This window comes from Botrytis sinoallii (genome assembly GCF_014898435.1).
Source record: "Botrytis sinoallii strain Bc 23 chromosome Unknown BSIN_008, whole genome shotgun sequence".
Lineage (NCBI taxonomy): Eukaryota > Fungi > Ascomycota > Leotiomycetes > Helotiales > Sclerotiniaceae > Botrytis > Botrytis sinoallii.
This window is the reverse complement of record NW_024066035.1, coordinates 1,317,834-1,344,352: the sequence shown is the minus strand read 5'-3', so window position 1 is coordinate 1,344,352 and position 26,519 is coordinate 1,317,834. Positions and strand designations below refer to the sequence as shown.

Here is a 26,519-nt window from a genome sequence, read left to right as displayed (position 1 = left end):
GTAGACGGGTAGCGATGGGCGTAGTGTTCATCAAGTTTATCACCTAGCTCAATCGAACTGCAACTGGTAAGAGCCCTATGGATTAAAAAAACAATTTGCAACTGTAGCAGTAAGAAGCTCAACACTTTAATTAGTCCGCACCAAGTCTTACTTTGACTGAAGACAGCTCAAGATATTCAAACACGGGGACATACACCAAGAGCCGATTCTGGGGGTTGTTCCCCTGTCAACAAAGAGACAACGCACAAATTGGAAACCATGATACTAAATTCAAGAAAATAATAAACTAGTACAACGACATCATTGTCAAGCGAGTTTTAAGCACAGGGGTATTCAGCCACGTGGACACGGCAGAGGTAGACAAGCAACAACAAACATAGGGACAGATCATCTCACTCAAAACAAAGCAAGGCTACCGGAATATGCGACTAGAGTAATAACGGGATGACCCTTGTCCCTGTTACGATGTGCAACAAATTTCCAACATATCGAGTGATAGGTGCCCTTTGTCGACAAAAAAAAACGTGGCAGTCATGTAAAGCCATGTAATGAAGACCTAATGTATGTGCGGCTTGAGTAGATGTGCAACAAAACAAGATCATTAGATATGAGGTAAGGGGGCAGAAATGCTTAATTTGCAGAAGATCCATTCGCTTGAGTAGGAAGGGGCATCTCGGCCGCCGATGTTGAGAAAAAGAAGGTAGAATTCCGGCTCAACTTGGGTAGATTCAGAAAGAAGTAAAAAACATGTGGAAATGCCGTTCATAGTTTATGTAAGAACAACATGGCATTCGAAACTTTCGTGAACCCGGGCTGAAGATATGTACCGGTAAAATTTAATTTATTAGCTAAACACCAGCCCGATATGAGTTTATCGATTACCCCTTGCGCCGGCTGGGGCATCCGTTCTTCTGCGTTTCAATACAGTCCCCATTGCATCTCTCACCTCTGGATCGGACCTTATAGTATTTTGTACAAGCCATTCTTTGACTTTCCCCTTTACGTCATTCATCGCCTGTGGATCATTGACAAATGGAATCATTTCCAATGCGTGAAGTCGAGACGCATCGACCTCTGCAGCTTTTGCAACTTGTTCTAATCGATCAAGTTGCTGCTTCAGCACAGCTTCTGGGGTTCCGTTTTGTGGAGCTGTGGGTGGTTGTAGTAATGGGCCAAGCTGGGAAAACGCAATGTATAATGTGAGACTCGCTTTTCGAGCGAGTTGTATTAATTGAAATGGAAGATATGGTGGATGTGATGTAAATTTCGTGAGGATTGGATTTAGTATGTTCGTTGCAACAACGGGGAAGTATGGACGCGAAACTGTGTGCAGTTCAAATACGCAGAGCATGATTATGGTGATCCAGCGCCAGTATTTGCCCCAGTCCAAATAGCCAGCAAGACTCAACCCGTACATGAATATCCCAGCGATGCCGTAATAGGGCGCGATCGTCTGCATGCCATGGGCAAGGTAGTCTCTGATTGTTGAACAATGTTGCCACGCTATCACTTCTGGTCCAAATCTTTCGTATGCGAATCGTCTCGCGGGGTTAAGAAGTGTGTCTTGTGCCAATTTCAAATGGACAAAGTAACCCTCGGAGGAAGGGGAAGATGATGAAACTTTGTCAGGATGATGAATGGCTGCCAGCCGCCTGAATCTCGATTTAATTTCTCGTTCAGTCGCCGAATGAGAGACTCCCAGATCTTGGTAGAAATCTCTTGCTTTGCGAATGTCCCAGTCGGCTTCGTAGATTGTGTATAGGAGATATGTAGATATGACTAATATGTTTATGCGCCGGCGATGTAGGACCCATTTTGGGGAACCGGGTTGAGGTTTTGGATCGCCAACACGTATTGTCAGTCCGTACCATAAAGTTTGGACCCAACCTGTAACCAACTGGAGAGTCGTGTTAGGAAGCAGTATATAAATTGCATGGTTGTATTAGGGGACAACTTACATTAGGGAGGAAGGTCCAGCCAGCTAAAGAAAGAAGATTGTTAGACATCTCTTAGAACTTTACCCTCTCCGTTGTTAAGTTTTCAGGATATAGAAGACATGTACTTGCAAAAGGAGAGAAAGTTGTAGTCCCTTGTGTAGATTTTATATATTGGAAATGTATCCGCAAGAGTAAAGCCACTTATCCTTTGTTTGCGACAAAAGGCTTATCTTATCGGAGTACGCTAGCGGCCGCAGTAAAAGTTTCTGGGGGAGACGTTCACGAAAAAAATCAATAGCCTTGAAAGTTAATAACAACAGAATGTCAATTGAAATGCCTTCACAATCAACAATCGCCGGGGCCTCTCCCGAAAAACATAAGAGCAAGTCGGAAAAGAAGCATAAATCAACAGATAGCGAGAAAAAACGAAAACGTGAGAATGGGGAAGAAGGACATCGATCGAAGAAACACAGATCCGAAAAGACGGCTACACTTAGTTCCTCCTCGATACAACCACCAGCTGAAACATCGCCATTCCATCTACAGACATCTTCAATCTTTTTGCCCTTAGCACCAGTATCTCAGAAATTTCCTCTCGAAGGTTTATGCGCCGAACACCTTTCTCCACTCATTCTCACATATTATCCTCCATTCAATGGAGTTATTCTTTCCTACAGTAACCCTCGATTTGCAGAAAAAGCCTTTGGTAACGATGGAGATTCTACTCTTTTACAGAACTTGGACGAATATGCGGTCAGTTGGGCTTGGGTGACTGCTGAGTTTCTACTTTTCAAACCGGAGAAGGGAGCTTGGTTAGAGGGTTATATCAATTTACAAAATGAAGGGCATCTGGGTTTAGTCTGTTGGAATCTTTTCAATGCAAGTATCGAGAGAGCAAGATTACCAAAAGGATGGAGATGGGTCGGTGTACAGGACCAAGAGAAGGATGCGGAAGCCGAAGCTGAAGAAGGCGCAACATACGCTGAAGATGGAATTGGCTATTATGTGGATGGAGAGGGCAAGAAAATTGAAGGCACCGTGAAATTTCGAGTGAAGGAGATTGAATCAAATCATGATAAGGAGAGAGGGTTCTTGACAATTGACGGAACGATGTTAGATGAGGAAGCTGAGATGCGATTGTTGGAAACCGAACACGACAGGGTTGGAAATAAAGACAGCGCTGGTAGACGTCTTGGTGGTGCAAAAGCTCTTGGTGCGACTAGCTTAGGAGTAACCATTGAACCCTCTGCCACGGAAGTGGACACAGGGAAGAAACATAGACGAAGAGATTGAGATGTTTCCTGAGTATTATATGGCGTTAGTGGATACCAGAGTTCTTCATAATGATATTATCTTAGCTAAATTTTACGCGTGATGCACTCTATGCGTATTTGCTAGTTTATACAAGTCCTAAAATCTGTGCAGCATGTGAAGAAGTTTCTTGATATCGAATGGCTCGTTTAAAGAGACCAGAAACGCTTCATGAAAGGGATTTTCGTGCACTTAAGCGTCCATCGAGCTCATCAGGAGCAATCTCCCAGGGAAATGAATATCTAAGTCTGACACGTGATTGCCCGTACCTTCTTTTTTATTTTTGGAGTTCGCGAAACCATTTTCGCGTCAAACGCCGTGCTTTCTTCCCCACACCTTCTCTGCATTGCATTTCCTAGCTAGGTACTAGGTAAGTCTTAAAAGCTTCAAACGGGTCGGGTCGATTTACATTCCTCATCGCCGACATGAGACTACGTTTAAATGTGCGCAGGCACAATCTTCCTGATTGCCCCATTATCTGGGATGTCAATACCTCAACATCCGCACCTACAGTGTCAGAATTACTAAATGAAATCAATGATGTAATCCCCATCGAATCTACAGAATGGGGGATGGAGGATTATGCTGTTGAGGTGAAGGGGAAGGGAGGGCTTAATTATGAATGTTTACACTTTCAGCCTGTTGATAAAGTAATGAAGGAAGAAGATGAAGTAATGTGAGTTTGAGCTTGCGTTCATTACACATTTGCGAGAAATGTATACTAATTATTCTTTAGCATTCGCCCGCTTCTTACTAATGATCTGCGAGCGCGAAGAATATCTGGAAGGCACCAAATCTCGGCGGATGGGAGACATTTGGTTGACGGTGTCGCGTTTGGAAGACCTATGTTAAGAAGACCAATAAACCGCCCGGAAATTGAGATCCCCCCTCGCAAACGACGCAGAATTACAATCGATGAGGATGAGGATTCAGAGGACGCCGAAGATGAGCCAGCAGCCAAAAGAATTGCTTTCCGACCAGAAGTTGACGACGAAGAAGAAGAAGACGATGACGACGATGATTTTGATCCAAATGCAGACAATCACGAGGATGAGGAAGAAGAAGAGGAAGAAAGCGACGAGGAAGTCGCGGACACAGAAAATCGACAATTAGTTATTCATGCAGATTTTGAGGATGACGATAAAGAGAGTGATGAGGAGGTTGAGAATACAGATGACCGACGACTCGTCCTTCATGCAGATTTTGCAGATGATGACGAAGAAGACGATGACGACTTTGAGCCAGGAATGGAGGAGCAAAATGAGGAAGATGAGGAGGATGAGGAGCAAGATTTTGAGGGATTTGAAGATGACCAGCCAAACTCAACCGCTCCCGACAATGAAACGGAAAAGTCAAGTGATGTTGACAAGCTATCTGCTGCCGACAGGGCTGTCCTTTCAAGTGTCAAGAACCCATCAACAAGAGCAAAAATTTGCAAATTGCATACTGCTTTTCCTAACGCCTCCATGTCCGTTATCAACTTTGTCTTAAAAGGTTCTGATGGAGACATATCCCACGCCTATGAGGCTCTGGTTCGAGGATACGTTCCTGCTAAGCCGAAAAGCTCTATCTTACAATTATCTCCTAATCATCACAAGTCACCGAAGGTCTCGTCTAGAGCCCAAGTCTCTAAAGGCAGTGAAGTAGGAGCCACATCCAAGCAAAATGGTCCGGCATCAACCAATAAGATGGATTTAGACGATGAAGAATCCGACTCGGAGGAGGAGGAGGAGGAGGAGGAGGAGGAGGAAGATGCGTTACTTCAACACTTTGATCAACACGGTTTACCCCCAGGTTCAATTACCTCAGGCAAAGCATTATCTTATATGGCTGAAGCTATGGAGGGTGCTCCCGACTCAAAGCCAAAACATACCAAGTTTGAAACCGGCCCCGCAGCCATTTCTACTAGTAATGATAGCACCTTTGCAGGTAGCGGGCTTACCTCCACACCGGCAATAGATCGTAAGTCGAATGAGGACGAAATATCCATTGATAGTGACGATTCTTCAGAATCGTCTTCCGAAGCCGATTCAAGCAGCAGTAGTGATGATAGCGATGATTCATCTAGCGGAGACGATTCTAGCGAGGCTGCCGACGCATCATCCTCATCGTCTGATAGTGACAGTGATAGCGATTCTTCGAGCGATTCTTCGAGTGATGATGAAGCACCGGAAGTTAAATCGAGTAAACAGGCCGCGCCAGTGTTTGAAGCTGCTAAGCAAGAGCCTAACCCACCTACCGACAAACTTGTTCCAAAATCACGAGTTCCTGTGCCTCCTAGACAGGGCAAGAAAGCAACGCACTCCAGAAATCAGCGTCGTAAACAGGGTATCGCTCTTGCCAAGCTTAAAGAGCGAGGAATTCTTCCAGAGGACACTAAAACATCTGAATTTAATCAGCTAGAAATCAATGATAGCACCTCTCCCGAAGACGTATCTGCCGCGCTAGAAGTATTGAGAGCCAACGCCAACTCTGTCAAAATTCAGAATGGAACAAAAAAAGCACTCTCCGAAGCCGACGAGTTCGAGGCGCGGCGACGTGAATTGCTTGTGTCTCTTGCGTCCGGTGGTATCGAGGTGTCTCCAACAACTGGCAAAACCGTGGTTGATACCATGGATGTCGATGTTCCCGAAATGGTAAGCGGTGCTCCTAAAACTGGCAAAGATACATCCGAGAACCCTACTGAAGATTCCGACATCGCCAATTTGGGTCCACAAGAGGATTCTGACTCCACACCAACAAGTGAAAATCAACCAGCCAAATCACGACGAGCGAAATTGGATGTGGGTGCCGGTCGTCGACTATTGTTTGGTGCGCTTGGTATGAAGAACCCCAAGACGAAGAAGGACGAGGACAAGCTTCGTAATGACTTGATGAAGCATGTTCGTGTTTCTAAAACTGTTAATCCACCTGAAGAAGTTCTTGCCCAAGAGACTGACATTCTCGCTGTTGATAACGATGGATGGAGAGATAAGGTTGCTGTCTATCGAGCGGTCGAATGTTGTCAAGAAGGTGTTGTTTTAAGCGAGCCACCGTTTCCATTCGTTCAGCGATGGGATCCGCAGCAACAAAATCATAGAGGTGGCAAGAGGAAGAACCAGGCCCAAGGGCACAATGAAGATTCACAAGGTTCAAAGAAACGAAAGAGACGCAATGGAAAGCAAAACTACTCTGAAGAACAGGAGGAGTATTTTGACGAATCATACCAGCCAAGCTACGAGGAAGATGTCACGGAGACACAATCGACGGAGCCACCAGCGAGACAGGTTGAGAGTGTGGAGCTCAGGACTGATATGGGAGATCTTGTTCAAGAAACCCCTGATCTAGTCGAACTCCCAGAAGATCCAGCTACTCTGCCAAATCTAGAACTAAACACAGTACAATCTGGAATGATCATTGCCTTCAAGCAAATGCTTATGGACGAATCTACAAAATGGCAACCACAGATTTCAGCTTATCGCACAGCCTCCGTTCTGTCCGTCGACGATAACGGTGATATCACAGTTTCTTTGGCAAGAAGAGACAGAGATTATCCAGTGAAGCATTACGATGAAAATGGAGAAAGGATCTGGGGAAAGTTTGAAATGCCTAATGAAGAAGAGGATGAAGAGGAAGAGGACAATGGAGAAATGGTCATCACCTTCTACGATTTTGTCGAACCGAAGATTGTCGCCCCTGCCCCAGTAAGCCTGTCTACCGAAATCTCTAAAAATGGCATGGCGACTGATGATTCAGTGACTCCAAGCAACGAAAACTTAGATGAAACACAATGTTCCCATGTCACAGAGACGCAGTACTATGACACAGACCCACCAGCTCCTGCCGAAACTGCAGACATAATCAGTACGCCACATAATTCGAAGCTGGAGTATCTGCAAGCTGAAGCATTACCGCAATCAATCACTGATAGTGCTAAGGAAAATATTTCACATCTTATCAAGGAAGCTGGATTTCGCTCTAATGTGCCCTCCTCCATAGTCCGAGATTTTGCTCTCAACGATTTGGAAAGGGGTGAAGAAGCGCTTAAGCACGATGGAATGAGGACAGAGCCAATGGATGAAATTGACGAAACCTCGTTTTCGCCAAAATTCAATGGTTTCGGTTCGAGCTCACCGATCCGACAACCACAGTCAATCACTTCTCCTGACAGGCAACAATCGAGTTGGCACACTGTAGGATCTGAAGAACCTTCAAGCGTTTCAAACCACGATAAACCAGAAGTGTCTGCAAATCAAGAATCTCAATCAACTATTCAAAAGGACTTAATAACAAGGGTGCCACAGGTAACTCCAAATGTACCCAGCATTCAGACCAAGCCAACCATCAAGAAAATCAATGTTGACAAGGCTCAGGCATCGTGGGAAGCCCTTCAGCCACGTAAAAATGCATCTAGTCCAGTTGAGACAGACCAAACACTTGACACGATTGAGGTAGATTGTAGAGCAGCAGACCCAAAGTTATCGGGGCAATCATCATTCGCAAGTTTGGTCACTGACCATGGACGGCAACCAGATTTCAGTTTTGAGAACATACGAAACCAGGAACTTCACGACGCCAATACAGATGTTACAATGGATATGGCAACACGTGATGGCGATGAGCTTGAACTTCCTCCACACCGATCCAATTCAACTAGCAATCCTACTGAGAACAATGATAAGGCAGTGCCTTCCTCAGATGATTTTCCAACTGTTGAAAAGTTTCTCAGCCAGCCTTCGCAGTCTTTGAAGAAGCCTGAGGAGAACGCTTCGCAGCCTCCATCAAAAAAGCCGCAGGCTGTTACTAGGACGAGAAATACATTAGCAGCATTCGACGATACACAGTCTTCAGCAATCCTGGCAGGTGATAAGAGTAAGCAAGCATTGGTGGTTTTTGATGATTCAGACTCAGAGTCGGATACAGTGCAGGTGAAAGCCGAGATTGAACCAAAGGGAGCTGAAATTAAATCAAAGAAGACCATTGCTGCATTTGATCCATCTTCCGATGAAGAAGATCAGACCACGCCTAAAACATCTAAAGCACCACAAAGCTCGCAATACATGGATCTGACCCTTTCAAGCGATGTAGAGCCCGAACCCGAAAAGGAGAAATTGAACGGTGAAGGCTCAAACAGGGATGAAGATTTTGAGGCAGGATGGGGAGCAAAGACAAAAAGTAATTTGAGAGGATTAAAGAGACAAGGCAGTAATAGCTTGGGAGGTGCAACAAACACTTCTCTGAACACCAAAACTTCCAGAAAGAGATCCTGAGCATGTTAGATACCGGAAATTCAATGTCAAGATTCATTCCGAATGGTGTGCTGATTTACGCAAATATTATTTGTAGAGAGAGACGTAGCAGAGGATTATGCAGCAGTTAGCAGAATAACAAGCTACAACAGGTAGCTACAAAAATTAATACAATAACAGATAATCATTCTTGACTTATGTTTTTGCATTCTCTGTATCTTTAAAACCCGTGTTTACATCGGACTTCATTCTACTTTCTAGTTGATTGTCTCTCCTGGTAAGTGCATAAAGGTGGCGCATGTATTCATTGTTAATACCTACCTTGAATCTACTGCTTCTTACATTTCAGGAGTGATGTTCTTCCTTGATCTTCCCTTCCGTTATCAACCCTATTCAAATGACTCATTCCACGCTGTTCTTTTGATTTCCAATATAGTTGTATGGAATTCTTTTTGTTTCGTTTCATCTCATCTTTGATGTATGCAAGACCTCGTTTAGTCGGTGTTCAGCCAAGAACAATGCATTGGCTCTCGATCGTTCTTGATTGCTGATAGGGCTTAGGATTCTTCTTTTAGAACTGTTTCTACCTCTCTCCATTCATTTTCTTTGAAGTTATATTTCTTGATTTCAAGATGAGTAAGGTTCATTCAGTGATACATTGATTCGCAAGTATGTAGGGGTTTAGTTATACCGAACACATGTAATCTTACATCCCTATGCTATGCTGCGCATATATGTCTCTTGTCGCAATATCTTTTCCGTTACTTTTGAATACATATGCACGTATATAAAATCTTGGATGCCTTCTGATATCAGTTCTAGCTATTACTTATTCTCAAGTACACATATTCAAGATACAAATTTCCCTGTTCGAAACAGTCGGTCCAATACGTCTACCCTTAAAGAGCCACCATCTCACCCCGCGCCACATATATACGGATTCTACCCCGCCAGTCATCATTTGCATTTACCCAAAGAATCCTGCTTTCGATCTCGAATCGCATCCTCAGTCCTCGAAACTCCGTTCTCTTTCTCGACCTTTCGATTGCTGAACGGAAAGCTTGAGTGTGAAACAAACAATCGCATATTTAAAAACACCCCGAGCCCGAAGTCGTCTCCAAGTCAGTCTGGAAGTTTAGACTTCCTGAAGTACAGAATACGAGTTCGATCGGGTTCAGGACTCAGGTACCTGAAATAAATATGAAAGCTCTCTCACTACTCATCTTCTAGAATTTCTTGCCGGTTATTATTGCTTCGTTATTTTCGGCGCCTACTCCGCTTTTCACGGCTACAACTACTGTTTCTGCATCGTCATCATTGATTCCGTTCCTGGCTCGAAAAGATTGGAGGAATGGGAATCCTCGGGAAGGATTCCAAGTTTCTAAACCGAGCGAAACGAGTGGAGAAGATCCGTTAATCACAGCCGCGCCAAGTGCAGAAGAGATTCGGCTTCAGGAAAAATATCATCTGACTACTTATTGGAGTTGTGTTACGCTGCAGACTTTTGTTCATTGTGGATGGTATGTGTATTCTCTCTGTTGTTTGGGGGTGGGCACTTGGATTGGAGATGAGTCTGGGTTGGGGTTATTGTGTTTGGCTTTTGGTTCTTGGGGCTTGAAAAGAAAGGGGAAGTGGGGTGGCGCGATGCTGTTGGTTTGGAGTAGAGAGAAATAGATGCTAACTTGAGCTGACTAGGCATGAGCCGATTCTTGCGGGAGGAACAGAGATTGCGGGAGCTTCCTGTGGATTGTGTAATGCTGGGAAAGTGGCCTTGATGGCGGCGGGAGCTGTGATGGTTGCGGGCGTTCTGTGATGAGAGATGAGGGACAATGTTAGATTGGGGTGAGTTTGTGGTAAGCGGTTGTTCTTTGGAGGGGAAGTGGATATGGAGGTGACGATTTTCATATAGAAATATTGCTGAATATCGAGCCGGGATATTTCGTTGTTGTGCGAATTAATAGGATTTTTGTTATATGGGGGGATTGTTGACCTGCAATGGAGTCATATTGTTTTCGGGTATATGGTTACTTAGATACTATATATGCAAATCCGGTCGTGTTGGGCCATGATAATACTAATTAAATGACATCTCATTCTAAGAAATCGCTTAACAAAATTTCTGGTGTACATAAAGTCAGGATTACCGTTTCACCTGGAGCAATGAAAAGAGTTCACTGAGAACTGGTACCTAAGCCTCTCAAGCCATTGATTTTGTCATACCACTGTTCGTACCATTCTTGAGAAAAAGTAATCTAGAGTAAAGGAAATAGACTAGGAGCAGGTACCTGGAAGCTGGCAAAACTCATGACTTTTCAGGCATGGATGGTTGAAAGGATTAACACTAATCATTAGCGAGTAGCCCATTAGACTTCCTGCACACATTTCTTTTAACAATTATATTTCTATAATATACTTAGGATCTCTCAAGTTCCCTATCACCCGCCCATGCCAACTTTCTCGTATCCAATCTCTCTCCCTCACCCCTCTTGACTTCGACAACTTTCTCTCCCGTTGCCCATCTCAACATCGTAAGAGAATGTTTTCCAAAAGTATATTTACCCTTTCCATCCCATTTACTCTCCTTAATACCCACTTCTTCCTTCTCCGCGGTATTTGTCACCTTGATATTATCTCCAGTGATAGTGAAAACCTCAACCTCCCCCTCTACCCCCAATAAATCCGTCTCGAAACTCTCCTCCTCGCTCACATTCACAACACACAGACTAATCACTCCATCCTCATCGATACTTCCCGCTACATCCAACCAGCTCGCTCCTCCCTGTTCACCCACTACACTTCCCAACCACTTTGGCTCCTGAACTCCTTCGTACGCCCCGCCTCTCACATGCAGCCCTAGAGTCCATCCGCGCATATACTTACTATACAGCCATAATGGCCACCAAGTCGTTTGTTTAATAATCCCATCTTTACTCGTCATCAATGGAGAAATGACATTGACGCTCTGAGCCAAATTTGCCATTCCCACATATCGACTCTGTCGAATAAAAACATTCAACCATACACCAACGGCCAGAGCATCGCTTAGAGTGTATTTTTCCTCGGCTCCCTCTTCTCCAGGTGCACGTAATGGATCCCATACGTTCCATTCGTCGAAACAGATTTTGGGGACAGGTACCGAAGGAGGGATCTTGGCTTGGATGCGTGCGATTTGGATGAGGGAGGCGGCGGATTCGATGGCGGTTTCTGCTTGCAGGGGTGAGAGGGCGTTGGGGAGATGTTGGGATGAGGTGCTGTAGATGTGGATGCTGTGCATGGTTATGTGGTGAATATTGGGTAGTAGCACGGTGAGATCCCAGGGGGAAAGACCTGTTTCACCACAGAGAATGAGCTGAAGGGATGGGTCGAGGAGATGAAGAGCTTTGGACCATTGGAGAGCCTTTTTGGCGCTGGATTTATTTAGTATTGGTTTCTTGGAGTGGGAGATTCAACGTACTAGTCTTCAGCAGTCATCTGCTCAACTTGCCACGGTCCCCAAACTTCGTTCCCCAGTGCCCAGTATTTGATATTGTATGGTTCTTCATGTCCATTCTTTCTTCGAAGATTGGCATAGTAGGTATTTCGAGTACCGTTGCAATACTCTACCCATGCCAATGCTTCAGTCAATGTTCCTGTTCCCATATTGAGACAGAAATAGGGCTCGACTCGTTTTTCCTTTCCTTCTGAAAGAACACTGAGATAATGCATGAATTCATCAGTTCCTGGATACTGTTAGCTTCCGAGCTCAAATGAACAACTAACAGGGACAAATACCAAATTCATTCGTCTCGGTTCCTAACCAGGCAAGTTCAGGTCGAGCAGGTCGATTTTCTCTAGGCCCGATGCCATCTTCCCAGTGATATGTAGCGATGAAATTTCCACCAGGGTAGCGAATCACAGGAATATCGAGTTCGCGGAGCGCACCGAGGACATCCGTGCGGTAACCATGTTTGTCGGAGAGAGGGTTTCCAGGATCGTATATTCCACCGTATATGCAACGGCCCATATGTCTACTACGTGTGAGCAGATATACAAATAGGGAAAATGGCTTTAAGCTGAGATGTATGTATTTTATCTCCCAGTCTACCAGCTCGTGATATGGGGAACCTTTAGGTGATGTAGAATAGAATGTTGTGAAATGACATTGCGTGTTCAACCGGTTGTGCTGTATACATGGACTTTCCCACTCGAGAAGGTCTAATGTGTAGTAGATGACAGTATTTGCACAGAATGACATTTTTGACATTCTTTGAGATTTGAACTCTCTTGAAAACTAGTCAAAATATAGTTCACATGATGGCTTCTCGCTTCAACTTTTTAGCGAGCACCACCATATGGAAATCTCATTTAAACCTCGGATCATGCGAATTTAGATGAGACGCTGGTTTTAGAGGATATCAAACAAGTCCTCGTACGTTTGTCCCCAAGTAGTCAAACGACACCAGACTTTTCAAGATATAAAAAAGTACCACTCACTCCATAAACCCTCCATATATCATAGGGTCTATATCAAAGTCAGTATACTTTCACATCAAACAACTTATGAAGCTCTCTCAAACATACCGATCTTGGACAACCTCCTCGACGCATCAATACTAATCGAAGGCGTCTCCCCATCGGGTATCCTCGTAAACGTCGTCATCGTGTCAATATCTCTTTCCCTTGTTCAGATCCGAGTAGTATTCTGTGCCTCACGGGATGAAACAAACAACACAAAGCGCTGCCCACGGAATCCTGCCATCTTAATAAACCTCGGAAGCGCATCTAACAAGACCTGAAGACCGTCTCCCGTCTCCACCCTATCCACCTGACACGAACGACATCGACTCACAAATCCCCGCGCACACACCAGAAGCGTGCGGGTAGTCGGTCACAGTCCTGTGCGCTCATTGGTGCGCATATACGTTGCTCCGAGCCACTGCACCATTTAATCCGAAGCTGCACGCGCCTCCCGACAAGCGAGCCCCTCTGACTGGATGGAAAATCTCGAGCCACCAACAAGCGAACCTGTACGTCTCCGCACCCCACGCTGGAATTGGCACACCCTGGTCTGCTCACGCCCTCCACAATAGAGCAAGAGCAATCCGCGGTCAATCTCCAAAAAAGTGCTTGGAATCTTGGGAGAGGACGAATTTACCGTACATTTATCGAACGTGCAGATGCGTACCAATGGGCGTTAGCGAGCCAAAAGTACCCTTGCCCACTAAGATGCACAGGAACATGCTCAAGAACGAATCACAGCAAGGGAGTGGCTGGTTCCTCAACGCGGAGAGCTAGAAGACTATTGTAGAGTGCCATGTCGAGAGCTCCCAGGTGCCATTTCCCCAGGATCCCGCATAACTAGCGTATTATCATATGGCATGTTGTTGGTGTTGCTAAATTGTGAAGTGAGGTGAAGCATATAAGATGTGAAGATTTCCCATGCAAATAATGATCCCTTCCGATCAGTATCTCTTCTTGGGAACATTTCTTTATTTGATACTGTAGCTTTCGAGCATTGTTACAGCCATGGTTCTGTCTCCAAAAGTCTATCAGGTAAGATTAATGTGTTGAAACTCAGTGTTCTCGATCTTTGCTAATACTGAATCACAGTTCCTCGTGGGTGTTTTCGCCTCTGTGGGTTCTATTCTTTATGGTTATGATCTAGGTGCGTAGATTGTATAATCAAGACTCTATATCCCAGCTCTAACAGTAAATTAGGTGTTATCGCAGAAGTCGTTGCAAGTGAAACATTTGTCGAACAATTCAAACCAACTTCAACAGAAGTGTAAGAGACCTTCCTCCAGTGATACGATACAAAACTAACTGGCTCAGTGGTATTGTAGTCTCCTTCTTCACGGGTGGAGCTTTCTGTGGTTCCGGTCTTGCAGGACCAGTTGGAGATAGATTCGGTCGTCGGTGGACCATCTTTGCAGGATGTCTTATCTTTATACTCGGAGGCGGTCTCCAAACAGGTGCACAGCATATTCATTATCTTTGGGCCGGTAGATGGATTGCCGGATTAGGAGGTAAGCTTTCAAAACCCAGCATTCTGCGCCAGCAACCTATCACTAACAAACAATCACTAGTTGGTTTCCTCGTTATGATTATCCCCCTCTACCAAGCAGAAATCGCACATCCCAGCATTCGAGGTCGCATCACATCCTTACAACAATTCATGTTGGGAATAGGTGCTCTCGTCGCCGGGTGGATCAGTTACGGAACATACATTGGCATCAAAGGCAACTCTGCACAATGGCGCTTGCCACTGGGACTCCAGATGCTCCCCGCCGTTGTTCTCGCCGGTCTCATTTTCCTCTTTCCCGAATCTCCACGTTGGCTCATCGATCACGGATACCCAGACAAGGGACTCAAGACGCTCGCCAGATTGCACGCCCATGGGGATGAAAACGATCCCTGGGTTCGAGCCGAATTCGATCAAATCCAAGACAGCATCACGTATGAGCACGAGCATGAGGCAAAATCTTACTTGGAATTGTTCACAAACAAGTCATCTTTCCGTCGATTATTCATCGCGTGTGCCTTGCAGGCATCGGTTCAAATGACTGGTGTTTCCGCCATCCAGTACTATTCCGTAAAGATCTATGGACAGATTGGCATTGTAGGAAGTGATGCTTTGAAATATCAAGCTATCAACAATATCATTGCTTTGCTTGGAGAAGCGTGTTGCGTGTTGTTCATCGATAAGTTGGGACGAAGATGGCCTTTGATTTGGGGCAATCTGTTTAATATGGTTAGTCATCCAATTCCTCACCTTCTCTACATACAAGATCACAAAATACTAACAATGGGTCCAGCTCACATTCCTCATTGCCTGTGTCCTCATCGCCAGCTTTCCGCCCGCCACCAACCATAACATCGGCGCCTCCTGGGGTTTCATCATCATGACCTGGCTGTACAACTTCTCCTTCTCCTGTACCTGCGGACCTCTCTCTTGGGTAATTCCTGCCGAAATCTTTGACACCCGTACCCGTTCTAAGGGTGTCTCGATCGCAACCATGGTTTCCTTCGCCTTCAACACGCTGATCGGTCAAATCACCGATATGGCCATGACCAACATTGGATACAAATTCTACTTCCTCTTCATCATTTGCAATTTCACCAACGCGCTATTCTTCTACCTCTTCTTGCCCGAAACTGCGAGGAAGCCTTTGGAAGAGATGAATTATCTCTTTACTCATGCACCCATTCTCGTAAGTTCTTCCTTTTTATCACCAACTCGAATTACACATTCAAAAAACCCAAATCCTAACAGCAGAACAGGTTCCTGGAACAGACAAAGCATCATACAATGCTGGCTACGCCGCAGATATCGAGCGAAGAGCTCAAGAGATTAGCGACAAGAACGGGGTTGATGTTGAGCACTATCAAGGCGACCTTGAGAAGCATCGCACTGGTGCCAATCCAGCCATGGGTGTGGCATGATGGATCAGTTATGAAGTTATGATTATATCCCTCATGGATACAGAGATTGGATACCCGAATATTAATATTAACTATTTGTTGAATTGTTGAATTGGTGCTGTGTACTTGGATGACATACGTGATTACTTGGCTCGCTGTCCCATGCGATCCTGTGTTATGTATATACTTAGATTGAACATTGGGGAACACATCCTGCGGCTGGGTCTATACCCATTGCTGTGCAAGATTGTAAGGACAATAGAAATTACGGAAATGACATTAAAGTATTCTTCTAATGTTTGAGGTTTAGTTTAGAGCGTACCTATAATTTCTAGAATATCGTTCTGGTTCTTTGAGACTGAACTTTGTATCTCAACAGAGGCGAGCGATGGAATAGAATGAAATGATAACCGACACTTTAGAAATTTCATCGTCACGTTGTATGCTTTCTCGTTGAATTCAAGCTGTCCATAATTCTCGCAGGAAATCTCGCAACTAATTACCAGTAAAGATCATACGACATTGCAAATATCTCTGGGTATATACATATAATCAGAGTTATATATCAAAATTGTAAAAGCTTACAACTTGTAGATACGATGTTCAGATCCATTCTATTGAGCTGGAATTCAATCAATTTGGACTGATTCAAGCGGTTATAGTGTACATCGCCACTCTCTTTGCAACGCTTGCCCATCGTGAATCCCAATTGAAACCTCGCTCTCCAAACACACTATTGAAGATGAAGAACAAGAGTCTATTGAGTCTGGCAGAAGGTATGAAACTCTTGCATCTGGTATTGATATCTCAAATCTAGACTGTGAAGCCCATCTTACCTGAAGCATGAAACAATATCTCTGATGTAAACACAGGCACTTGTCAAGAAAGCGGTGACAATTTGTTTACTATGAGACAATAAATCACTGCTAGATAATTGACTATTCTTCGTCGATCCTTTTGATGTCCAGAATCTGCCAAGTTGTCGCAGTTTCTCTCCTTCATGTCCGGGCATTCGAACTCGAAATCTGGTAACAACAATTTGGAATATATTAACGAGTACGTCCATAAAGTGTACGTACTTAACTTCGGACGAAAGCGCTCCACAGAATGGAAGGACAATTCTGGTAAACCGTTGAAAGTTTTATGTACAGAGTGAACTTTGTATTATTTCCTTGCTAAACGATTTACAATGGAGCTCGTGGGTCGACGTTGCAAGCATAACTTTATGCTTGCACATAACCGCGATATAATCAACTCAACTCGAGAATAAAAACGGGCCTTCCCTTGCACAGCCTCTATGCTAACTCTCTCAAATACGAGCAGCAAAAGTAATCGACATAAAAAAAACATGAAACAAAATACATACATGCCACTTGGATGCTTCATATGTCTTGAAAGCCCACCATATTGGCTTTCAATCATATCTTTATAAATTGTAATCTACGGTAGATCCTCAATTTATATACCCTTACACCTGGTTCAGACCGATAGGATCAGAGTGAGGCAAGAGAAATCCTTGACATTTGGGTGATTGGTGATGGAACAAAGTATGATGACATAAATGATTTACTTGAGGAAATGTGAGACTTTCACGGTTCTGCAAGAGGACTGTGAGGCTCCAGGACCTAGGTATCGAATGTCGTGACTCTTGAAGCTTTGGGGATGGCTAATATATGAGGATAAAGTAAGAATGTAGGCGTAGAATTGTAAAGAAAGTATAATGACTGGTAGGTACCGATGTTGAGGAGGAAAGTACTGTATAGTCTGTACTGGATGTCAGTAACATGCGGATTATAACGTTTCAATAGTAGCAGCAGCTTCGTGAATATGAAACTATTCTAGATCCCAGAGCCTCCTTCGATCTTTTGTGGTTATAAGTACCATTACATAGGTAGCTTCCCGGCACTATAATCTGAAATTGCGGTACATATTAATATTTATACGAGACTCTTTGGAAAAATCGATGCAAAACCCGATGCAAAACCCGAATCCTTCAATCACACCCCTTTACCGATATAAGTTTGAACTCCGTACGTACGCTTTTTTATGATATCAAATACGCATGTAGGGACGGACACGCATTCCATCATCCCGACCGGTACCTGCGCCGCCAAGCTTTACACGAAAAGATGGAAGATAACAGAAATATCACAGCAGTGGATCTCATTACTTTTTTGCATCCTGATTCCGGATAGAGGAATTTATCACGTGAGAGAAGTCGCCTTTACTCCGTAGAGTCTGATCATTGATGATAGTTTGTGGATTACCGTGGGAAATTGTTCCGATATTGATCCATCATGCAAATGCAAGCTGATGAACGAGTTGAGCTCAAAAGACTCTACGAGTACGATACTCCGTTTTGTACTCCGTAAGTTGTAACGACCAGGTACGCTTGCCAGGTAAGCTTCACCGGAATTGATTGGGGTTTCATGTTTCTGAGTGGAAAAGACAGTTTGGATCTGCCATGAGATCTTCAGAATTGGAGTGAAGTGGATATGGAAAAACCGTTATTGTGATCGCCGTTGTCCTTTGCTGAGTAAATCTGGAGGCTGGATATTGCTCACTTGAGAAGCAAGAGAATGAGAACGAGTAATTGGTCGAGAATCCAAAAAGGAGGTCAGAAAAAAGACAAGTCACCAGAGAGTTTTGTATTCGGCGGTATTGATGAGGTCATGAAGGGGATTTCAGATTGCAGCATGCCCATTGCTCAAGGATATCTGGGATTCAAACCAAAGTCCTCTTTACATGCATGCTTTCCAGGATACTGCATTTCAAGTTAATCCTAATCGCGTAAAGCGAACGATGGTCAAGAAGCGGGCCACATTGAATTTTGATAGTAGCTAGGGGTATTAATAGATAGCCAGGGCAAAGGTGCCACTTAAATTATTTTGGACGCGTAAACAAGTTGAGGCTGTGAGCCTGTGAGTGACAGATTTATCCTGTGATGAGCTATATTGTTACTGCTGGACGAGATGGTAGACCGTAGTTGGGTTGCCCACTATTCGGTGAGGTTGGTCGTCTGTTGTTGGTGTTTAGAGTCCAATAGAACTAGGTATACTATTTGATATTCCAGCTGAGCTCGCTGAGTAAACAGATTACTGAAAATAGAGCCACGAAAACAAACAAAGCATTACTTACCCAGGTAGGCAGCCTTTTTGCATTGATCGAAGAATACTTATGGTTAGCATGCTGGTCAGCCAACAAGAGCGGCGCTCTCTACTTGGGAATTGACTCAATCATAGCAGCCAAGATGAGGAATATGAGGCAGTCATGACTTGCGGGCTCCAAAAGTCGAAAAATCCTATTGGGTATCGATATAGTCGTTTGAGATATAAAAGAACATCCTACCTTCCCAGCGTTAAGGGGAGAGAAAGCGATGAACAGGAAGGAGAGAGGAGAGTACTGCACATGCGCTTGTAATCCAACACACTAACATTTTAGTCGGCAGTGAGAAAGCGTGAGAAGGCGTGAGATGTCGGTACTCTGGCGAGTCTGGCTCGAGTCTGGATGAGACTACAGTGCATTCTCTAGAGAGAATTGGTCCGACTCATCAAACTAAAATCACTAGAAGCCTTTTATTGATCGACCAGGAGCTTTTGAGAATAGATCCGGCGATTATGCTTCACCAATATGCGGAAACCATTGGAACGGGCCTGGAAACAGACTTGACATAGCACCAAACCGGACGGCATGGGTGTGTTAGAAGTTAGGATGGATTTGGTTCACGGATTCACGATTGAAGGGCTAGTCCCACGAGCGTAAGCGGATGGTATAATTGAATTGGATGATCAATACTCGAGGATATATAGGTAGTCTGTTAAAAGGTGTATAACTATAATGTGATTAAGACCTACCCAGGTATCAAGATTCTGATATATTCTGAAGTATTCTGAAGATTCTGATATGTTCTGATATTGGAATCGAGAAAAGGTTCTGCCGGATTGATTCGATTATTCGATTTCACATGTGTACCTACTGTACTACCTCGTACCTGAGCTAGTAATTCTAATTCTTGACAATTCCACAAAAAAAGGCCCAATCACCCTTGTTTCTTCAATCAGTCAGTCCAGGATGGTGATGAGAAAAAAAAAAACCCTTGGACTTTCCTCTTTTTTTCTTCTGGGGAGGGACCCCCTTTTAGGGATATGGTAACAACCTACCATAGCCACCCTAGCTAATCTTTTGCAATCAGCAATCTTGCGTGTGCAATGTGCAATGTGCCATTGAAATTTGAATGTGCTTCCGCCCTCTTTTTGATTACCAGGTATTAATCTTTAATTGCAGCTAATAAATGGATATCGCCTGGGTAATAAATGGTATCCGCATGTGTCGTAACATACCCAATGCTGTTTAGCGGCGAGAGCTGGTCCTTGATTGAGAGAAGTTATAAGTGGATTTGGGAGGGGAAACAGGATTGCTTAAACCACCTGGGCACTTTGCATCTGAATCAATCAATCAATCACTCATTCAAAATCAAATCACATCGACTCGACTCGACTCGACTCGACTCGACAATCAACCAACCAACCTTTATCCATTCATTTACTTTATCTACCCAGGTACATACCTACCTACATACCCAGGCGGTGCTAGGAAAGAAAGATTGAACGATTGAAAGATTGAACGATTCCAAAATAACAACGTGCGAGGAAAAGAACAACCCAAGAACATCTCAAAAGTCTCAAACAAACCCTTAGCAATCTGCATTTGAACCTTCCCGGTCAACTTGCCTTGCGCATTTTCTACTTCTGCATGTTCTAAAGAAAGCAAACTTGATTCAAAGCCGAAAGCCTGCTGATTTCCTTTTCATCCGCGCCACCATCCATCCGTCCATCTATCCATCCACCCACCCAACCAGCATTCATTCATTCATCTGACGCCAAAAGATTTCTACTTCATGTTGAATTGAACGCCCTAGTTTGTCAACCACAACCTCAATCTCAATCTCAACCAACCATTGATAACAAAAACACCTTTTTTTACACAAGAGACACAGTATTTGAGATATTCTCCAAAGGATCTCAAGAAACTCTAATCCAACCATCGACTTCGACTTCGACCTTGATTCTAATCCTGACATTCGTTTGTACTCACTCCCTTCTCATTTCGATCAAGAAGGATTCTTGGATACACTTCCTTTCTTTGTAAATTCTGCTGGCCATCTGGAAGACCTCAATCTTCATCCTTCACTTCTCAGCCGTTAAAACTAACGACACTCGATACCTTTTACGATAATACTCTATGAATTTCGAACTTCACGATTTGATCCGAGCTTGCTGTTGATTGCCGCCCGAGAACTTTGAAAGGAATTGAGCGTGTTCTTGATCTACTTTCACTCTTCCATTTTACGAACCCGTTACGAATTCCACATTCCAGAACATCAACCACAACCGCCTTGGCTGACGTAGCACATGCCATTGCACTCATAAGATTCTAATTTGGGCTCGTTTTTATCGTCGATATGGACCACTCCTACAGTGGCTCCGGGCGAAGGCCCCCTCACATAACAGTCAATTCGGGCAGTGGTGGAGATCTGCTCAATTCATCTACTACCTCTCCTTCTACTGCAGGAACTCCTGGTCAATCGAGGCAGTTGATCCCGCCGCCGCGACCACCGACTTCAGGCTCGCAACAGTCACGCATGGCTGCCCCTCAAGTATATGGCTCACCCGATGTGGCTCAGTCAAATGAAATGCTACTTCCTCCTTCGAGATCACGGCCTGCAGCGAACAATCAATCATCATCATACTCCGACTATCCTTTACCTTCTCCCTCAGTATCAGGGTTTTCGTCACGCAGAACAAGTTGGAGCTCAGAGGCGGGAAGTCGAGACAGTCGAGCAGGACCATTTGGCTCACCTTTTGATGACTCGAGAGCTTCTTCGAGAGCCGGCGACAGCGATGATGAGAATATCAATACACAAACTGTTTCCGAAAAATATAACATCATGCCATCGGCAGGATTATTACTTTTCCCAGAAGATGTTGAGAAAGACGATTACCTTCACAACCCGGATCCAAGTGATAAAGACCTGGATAAGTGCGATATATGGAATCGGAGAGGTCTTACAAACGTTGGAGGATTGATCTTCATCGTCTTGGGCGTACTGGCCTTGTTCGTTGCATATCCAGTTGTGTATGTTATTAATCGATCGCCGGGAAAACTTCTGCTAACTATTGTCTAGTACATTCGTGAAAGACAAAATCGATCCTACTCATGGTGCCTGTGCATCAGCAGCAGATTGTTTATCAGATAAAGTTTCCCTTCTCAAGAATGTGAGAACGGGTCTCATAGATCCGGATACTCCAGACTCCGTCAAGAGCAAGACCGCTCACGATGGCACCAAATTGAAGCTTGTGGTAGGGTTTTCTACATCATGGAGTTTGGTTTAATGCTAAATGATCTTAGTTTCTGACGAATTCAATACCGATGGACGAACTTTCTACGATGGCGATGATCCATTCTTTCAAGCCGTGGATATCTGGTATGGTGCTACTCAGGATTTGGAATGGTACGATCCCGATGCTGTAACGACCGGAAACGGCACTATGAACATCAAGTTCGACGCTTTTCAAAGTCACAACTTGAATTATCGCTCTGGGATGGTCCAATCGTGGAATAAGTTGTGCTTTAAGGGTGGTCGTGTGGAAGCTAGCATTTCATTACCTGGCCGAGGAGATTGGCCCGGTTTCTGGCCCGGTTTCTGGAGTATGGGCAATTTGGGACGACCCGGTTACCTAGCTACCACAGAGGGCATGTGGCCCTACAGTTATTGGGATCATTGCGATTACGGAATCACGGCAAATCAAAGTTCATCGGATGGTATCAGTTGGTTACCCGGTATGAAGCTGCCAGCTTGTACGTGCCAGGGCCAAACGCATCCTTCAAAAGGTAATTCTCGATCAGCACCTGAAATTGATGCACTAGAAGCCAGCATTGCATTCATGACGGAGAACTGGGGAACGGGTACAGGTTTCGCATCTCAATCTTACCAGATTGCCCCATTCGACATATTCTACATGCCCGATTACAACTATGTTGAGGTTTATGACAACGAACAGACTTCTGTGAACACCTACCGAGGTGGAGGTTATCAACAAGCTATGTCTTCAGTGACTTGGCTCAACAATGATTGGTATGATGGCCACGGATATCAAACGTATGGATTTGAATACACTCCTGGATCCGAGGGACAGGTGACATGGTTCGTTGGTGATCAGTACACTTGGAAAATGGATGCCCGTGCATTGAGGCCAAACGGAAACGTTGGCCAACGAACGATGCCGGAGGAGCCTATGACTGTTATCATGAATTTGGGAATGGGCACCAGTTTCTCCGAAGTTATGATGCCTAATTTGAACACTCTATTCCCCGCTACCATGCGTTTTGATTACATCCGGATATATCAAGAAGAAGGATCCGAATCGGTCACTTGTGACCCTGAAGGATACCCAACCACCGAATACATCGAAAAGTTCCCGAAGGCATATGTAAGTTGATTTATCACTTTCTTCAATTGCTCAGAGCACCATGCTAATGAATTTAGAAAAATCAAAATCATACGACTTGGTCAGACGCTGGCTACTCGTGGCCTACAAATCAATTTGTCAACAAGTGCGACTAGCCAGCTACAAATCAATTTGTCGACAAATGCAAGTAGCCAGCTACAGAATATGTCGACAAATGCTAAAGACTCTTCATTTCATTCACAAACTTTTTGTATAAAGGACGTACTTTGCTTTGCAAAAGCGCAAAAGCGAATCATATACCCCTCGAGACGTGGCACGAATATTCACACGCCAAAGGACATATAGAAGGCGGTCGGACATGGCGGCGCCTGGCGATTTCGATTCATCTTTTCTTTCACCGAATATTACAAAAGAGCGCGCGTTTTTGTTATTAATCTTGTTTTCTTCGCCTACAAATACACAATTGCATAGCGGCGTCGGCGTTTTATACTTTTCAGCATCAAGCACGTTTATTGATTTGCCTTTCTAGCTTCACACCAACTGTTGTTGGTTATGTTTAAAGTGCATTTTGAAGCCTTTGTGCTATCGCTGTTGTACAACAATACCACTGGTTCATATTTTACAAGTTTTCAGTTTTCAGTTTAAGTTTTTGAGTTGACAGATGGAGTGACCTTCACAACTCGATTATTGTGTTTAATTTAGAAAGAGAGATAACGGAGCTCTAGATGGGTATCTTTACCAAAAAAAAAAAAAAAAAAAATAGGCAGGGGGAAGTTGGGGGAGTGGAAGTGAGGATAAACGAATGAATGGATTGACCTTATTGACTGACTGACTTAACTGATTGGATTGGATCAATTGGTTTGGCTTGGCTGGCTTGGTCTCTGGTTTGATATTGTATTTGATTGGATTTTGCAATGTGGGTGGGATCCTTTGATCGACTTTGATATGAATAGTTTGGAATGACTGGGCTGAATTTAAATGAATGGGTGTTTAAGAGAAACTCGAAAGAGAGGTGGAAATTGGGGTTGAGAGTTCGCGAGGCAATGAGCGAATTTGAGGAGCGAGGTGTCGAAACCTTTAGAGGGTGTACCCATACCAATACCGATACCCAGTGTCATGATAGTAAAGAGACTTCAATAATATTTCACTGGGCTTCTTCACGTGTTTCTGATGTTACATAATTCAACTGTTACATATGATTGCAATTTTCGGAGTGTGGAAAGTCAAGACAGGCAGACGATGAACATAAAAGACACAGAAACACGATCTATATATACAATGGCCGCGATTTCACTCTACAACTTCATAGTACAATATAAACAATATAAACGGCCAATCGTACTAATAATAATAGACTTGTACAAAGACTTCTCCAAGGCTTCATGAGACAAGAGGTTTAGAAAACCGCGAGAATTTAGATCACGTGTAGCGAAGGGTCTCGATTATTGATGCCAAGACTTGATGGGGCAAGTATTCAGAACTTTTTTTTCAATTGAACGCTAAGCCACTTTTGGGACACTAAGATAATTCTAAACCGAGAAATCGCACACTCTCAATATTCGTGAACTTTTCTCATTGAATCCTTCTGAACTTTTGAACCTCAACACCTAAAGAAGTCGACCACCGCCAACATGTCGCACCGTAAATTCGAAGCTCCCCGTCACGGATCCCTTGCTTATCTCCCAAGAAAGAGAGCAAGCCGTCACCGCGGAAAGGTCAAGAGGTGAAGCATTTACCCCAATTTCCATTCTTTTGCGACTTTTGAGGATTTTACGAATTTATCGATATCCGTCTGCAAATCAATTTTTTGAAGGAAGATCACATTTACTAACTTTTCAATTACAAACAGTTTCCCCAAGGATGATAAGACCAAGCCAGTCCACCTTACTGCCACTCTTGGTTATAAGGCTGGTATGACTACCATTGTCCGCGACCTCGACCGTCCTGGTGCGAAGACACACAAGAAGGAGGTCGTTGAAGCAGTGACTGTCATTGAGACACCACCGGTACGAGCAACGCAGCCCGCTTGGCTTAAGCCAATGGCTAATATCTTTTTAGGTTATCGTTGTTGGTCTAGTGGGTTACATTGAGACTCCCCGTGGTCTCAGATCCCTTACAACCGTCTGGGCCGAACATTTGAGCGACGAAGTTAAGCGCAGATTCTACAAGAACTGGTACAAGAGCAAGAAGAAGGCTTTCACCAAGTACGCCAAGAAGCACTCCGAGAACAGCGGATCTTCCATCACCCGTGAACTCGAGCGTATCAAGAAGTACTGCACCGTCGTCCGTGTCCTCGCCCACACTCAAATCAGAAAGACTCCTCTCAAACAAAAGAAGGCTCATTTGATGGAGATCCAAGTTAACGGAGGTAGCGTCGCTGAGAAGGTTGACTTCGCCAGCGGTCTCTTCGAGAAGCCAGTTGAGATCAGCTCCATCTTCGAGCAAGATGAGATGATTGATGTCATCGCTGTCACCAAGGGTCACGGTTTCTCTGGTGTCACCAGCAGATGGGGAACCAAGAAGCTTCCCAGAAAGACACACAAGGGTCTCCGTAAGGTCGCCTGTATCGGTGCCTGGCATCCAGCCCACGTCCAATGGACTGTTGCCCGTGCTGGTCAAGATGGATACCATCATCGTACCTCTTGCAACCACAAGGTCTACCGTATCGGACGTGGTGACGACCCCAACAACGCCGCCACCGAGTTCGATGTCTCCAAGAAGGCCATCACCCCGTAAGTTTTAACAGTATGTCACTTTCAGTATCACATTGACTAACATAATTTCAGTATGGGTGGCTTTGTCAGATATGGTGAGGTCAAGAACGACTTCATCATGCTCAAGGGTTCCGTTCCAGGTGTTAAGAAGCGTGTCATGACTCTCAGAAAATCCATGTTCGTTCACACCTCAAGAAAGGCCTTGGAGAAGGTTGAGTTGAAATGGATCGATACATCCTCCAAGTTCGGTCACGGTGCTTACCAAACCGCCGAGGAGAAGCACCAATTCTTGGGTACCCTCAAGAAGGACATTGCTCAATCCTCATAAATTTAAAAATTGGTTTCGCATTTCGGGTTTCTTACGTTTCGATAGGTGTAGTCGGTGGGGGTATCATATGTGCAATAAAGCAGTCCATGATTACCTATGGATATACTAGCATTCCATCAATGAAGAAATGT

The 26,519-nt window shown here is 44.3% G+C and overlaps 7 protein-coding genes across 7 annotated transcripts; 5 read left to right on the top strand and 2 right to left on the bottom strand.

Moving 5' to 3' along the window:
• Positions 1-871: 871 nt before the first annotated feature.
• Positions 872-2,006, bottom strand: EAF02_005395 (uncharacterized protein; the record flags this gene model as incomplete). Its single annotated transcript, XM_038901443.1, has 2 exons — positions 872-1,897; positions 1,959-2,006. 2 exons carry the CDS (start codon positions 2,004-2,006, stop codon positions 872-874), a joined length of 1,074 nt encoding a protein of 357 aa, XP_038758783.1.
• A 264-nt stretch (positions 2,007-2,270) lies between these two features.
• Positions 2,271-3,230, top strand: EAF02_005394 (uncharacterized protein; the record flags this gene model as incomplete). Its single annotated transcript, XM_038901442.1, has 1 exon — positions 2,271-3,230. One exon carries the CDS (start codon positions 2,271-2,273, stop codon positions 3,228-3,230), a length of 960 nt encoding a protein of 319 aa, XP_038758782.1.
• A 443-nt stretch (positions 3,231-3,673) lies between these two features.
• EAF02_005393 (uncharacterized protein) lies at positions 3,674-8,497 on the top strand (the record flags this gene model as incomplete). Its single annotated transcript, XM_038901441.1, has 2 exons — positions 3,674-3,924; positions 3,985-8,497. 2 exons carry the CDS (start codon positions 3,674-3,676, stop codon positions 8,495-8,497), a joined length of 4,764 nt encoding a protein of 1,587 aa, XP_038758781.1.
• A 2,392-nt stretch (positions 8,498-10,889) lies between these two features.
• EAF02_005392 (uncharacterized protein) lies at positions 10,890-13,426 on the bottom strand (the record flags this gene model as incomplete). Its single annotated transcript, XM_038901440.1, has 5 exons — positions 13,037-13,426; positions 12,950-12,977; positions 12,248-12,483; positions 11,931-12,195; positions 10,890-11,883 (listed from the first exon to the last, which is right to left on the bottom strand). Exons 1-5 carry the CDS (start codon positions 13,113-13,115, stop codon positions 10,890-10,892), a joined length of 1,602 nt encoding a protein of 533 aa, XP_038758780.1. The 5' UTR covers positions 13,116-13,426.
• A 555-nt stretch (positions 13,427-13,981) lies between these two features.
• Positions 13,982-15,898, top strand: EAF02_005391 (uncharacterized protein; the record flags this gene model as incomplete). The annotated part of the gene is made up of 7 exons (XM_038901439.1): positions 13,982-14,008; positions 14,066-14,120; positions 14,174-14,240; positions 14,288-14,481; positions 14,542-15,206; positions 15,271-15,666; positions 15,737-15,898. 7 exons carry the CDS (start codon positions 13,982-13,984, stop codon positions 15,896-15,898), a joined length of 1,566 nt encoding a protein of 521 aa, XP_038758779.1.
• Positions 15,899-20,240: 4,342 nt separating this feature from the next.
• Positions 20,241-24,628, top strand: EAF02_005390 (uncharacterized protein). Its single transcript, XM_038901438.1, has 4 exons — positions 20,241-22,012; positions 22,062-22,258; positions 22,286-23,367; positions 23,424-24,628. The coding sequence occupies exons 1-4, from the start codon at positions 21,339-21,341 to the stop codon at positions 23,499-23,501; spliced, it is 2,031 nt and encodes a 676-aa protein (XP_038758778.1). The 5' UTR covers positions 20,241-21,338; the 3' UTR covers positions 23,502-24,628.
• A 349-nt stretch (positions 24,629-24,977) lies between these two features.
• EAF02_005389 (uncharacterized protein) lies at positions 24,978-26,388 on the top strand (the record flags this gene model as incomplete). Its single annotated transcript, XM_038901437.1, has 4 exons — positions 24,978-25,069; positions 25,196-25,352; positions 25,405-26,078; positions 26,133-26,388. The coding sequence occupies 4 exons, from the start codon at positions 24,978-24,980 to the stop codon at positions 26,386-26,388; spliced, it is 1,179 nt and encodes a 392-aa protein (XP_038758777.1).
• Positions 26,389-26,519: the final 131 nt, after the last annotated feature.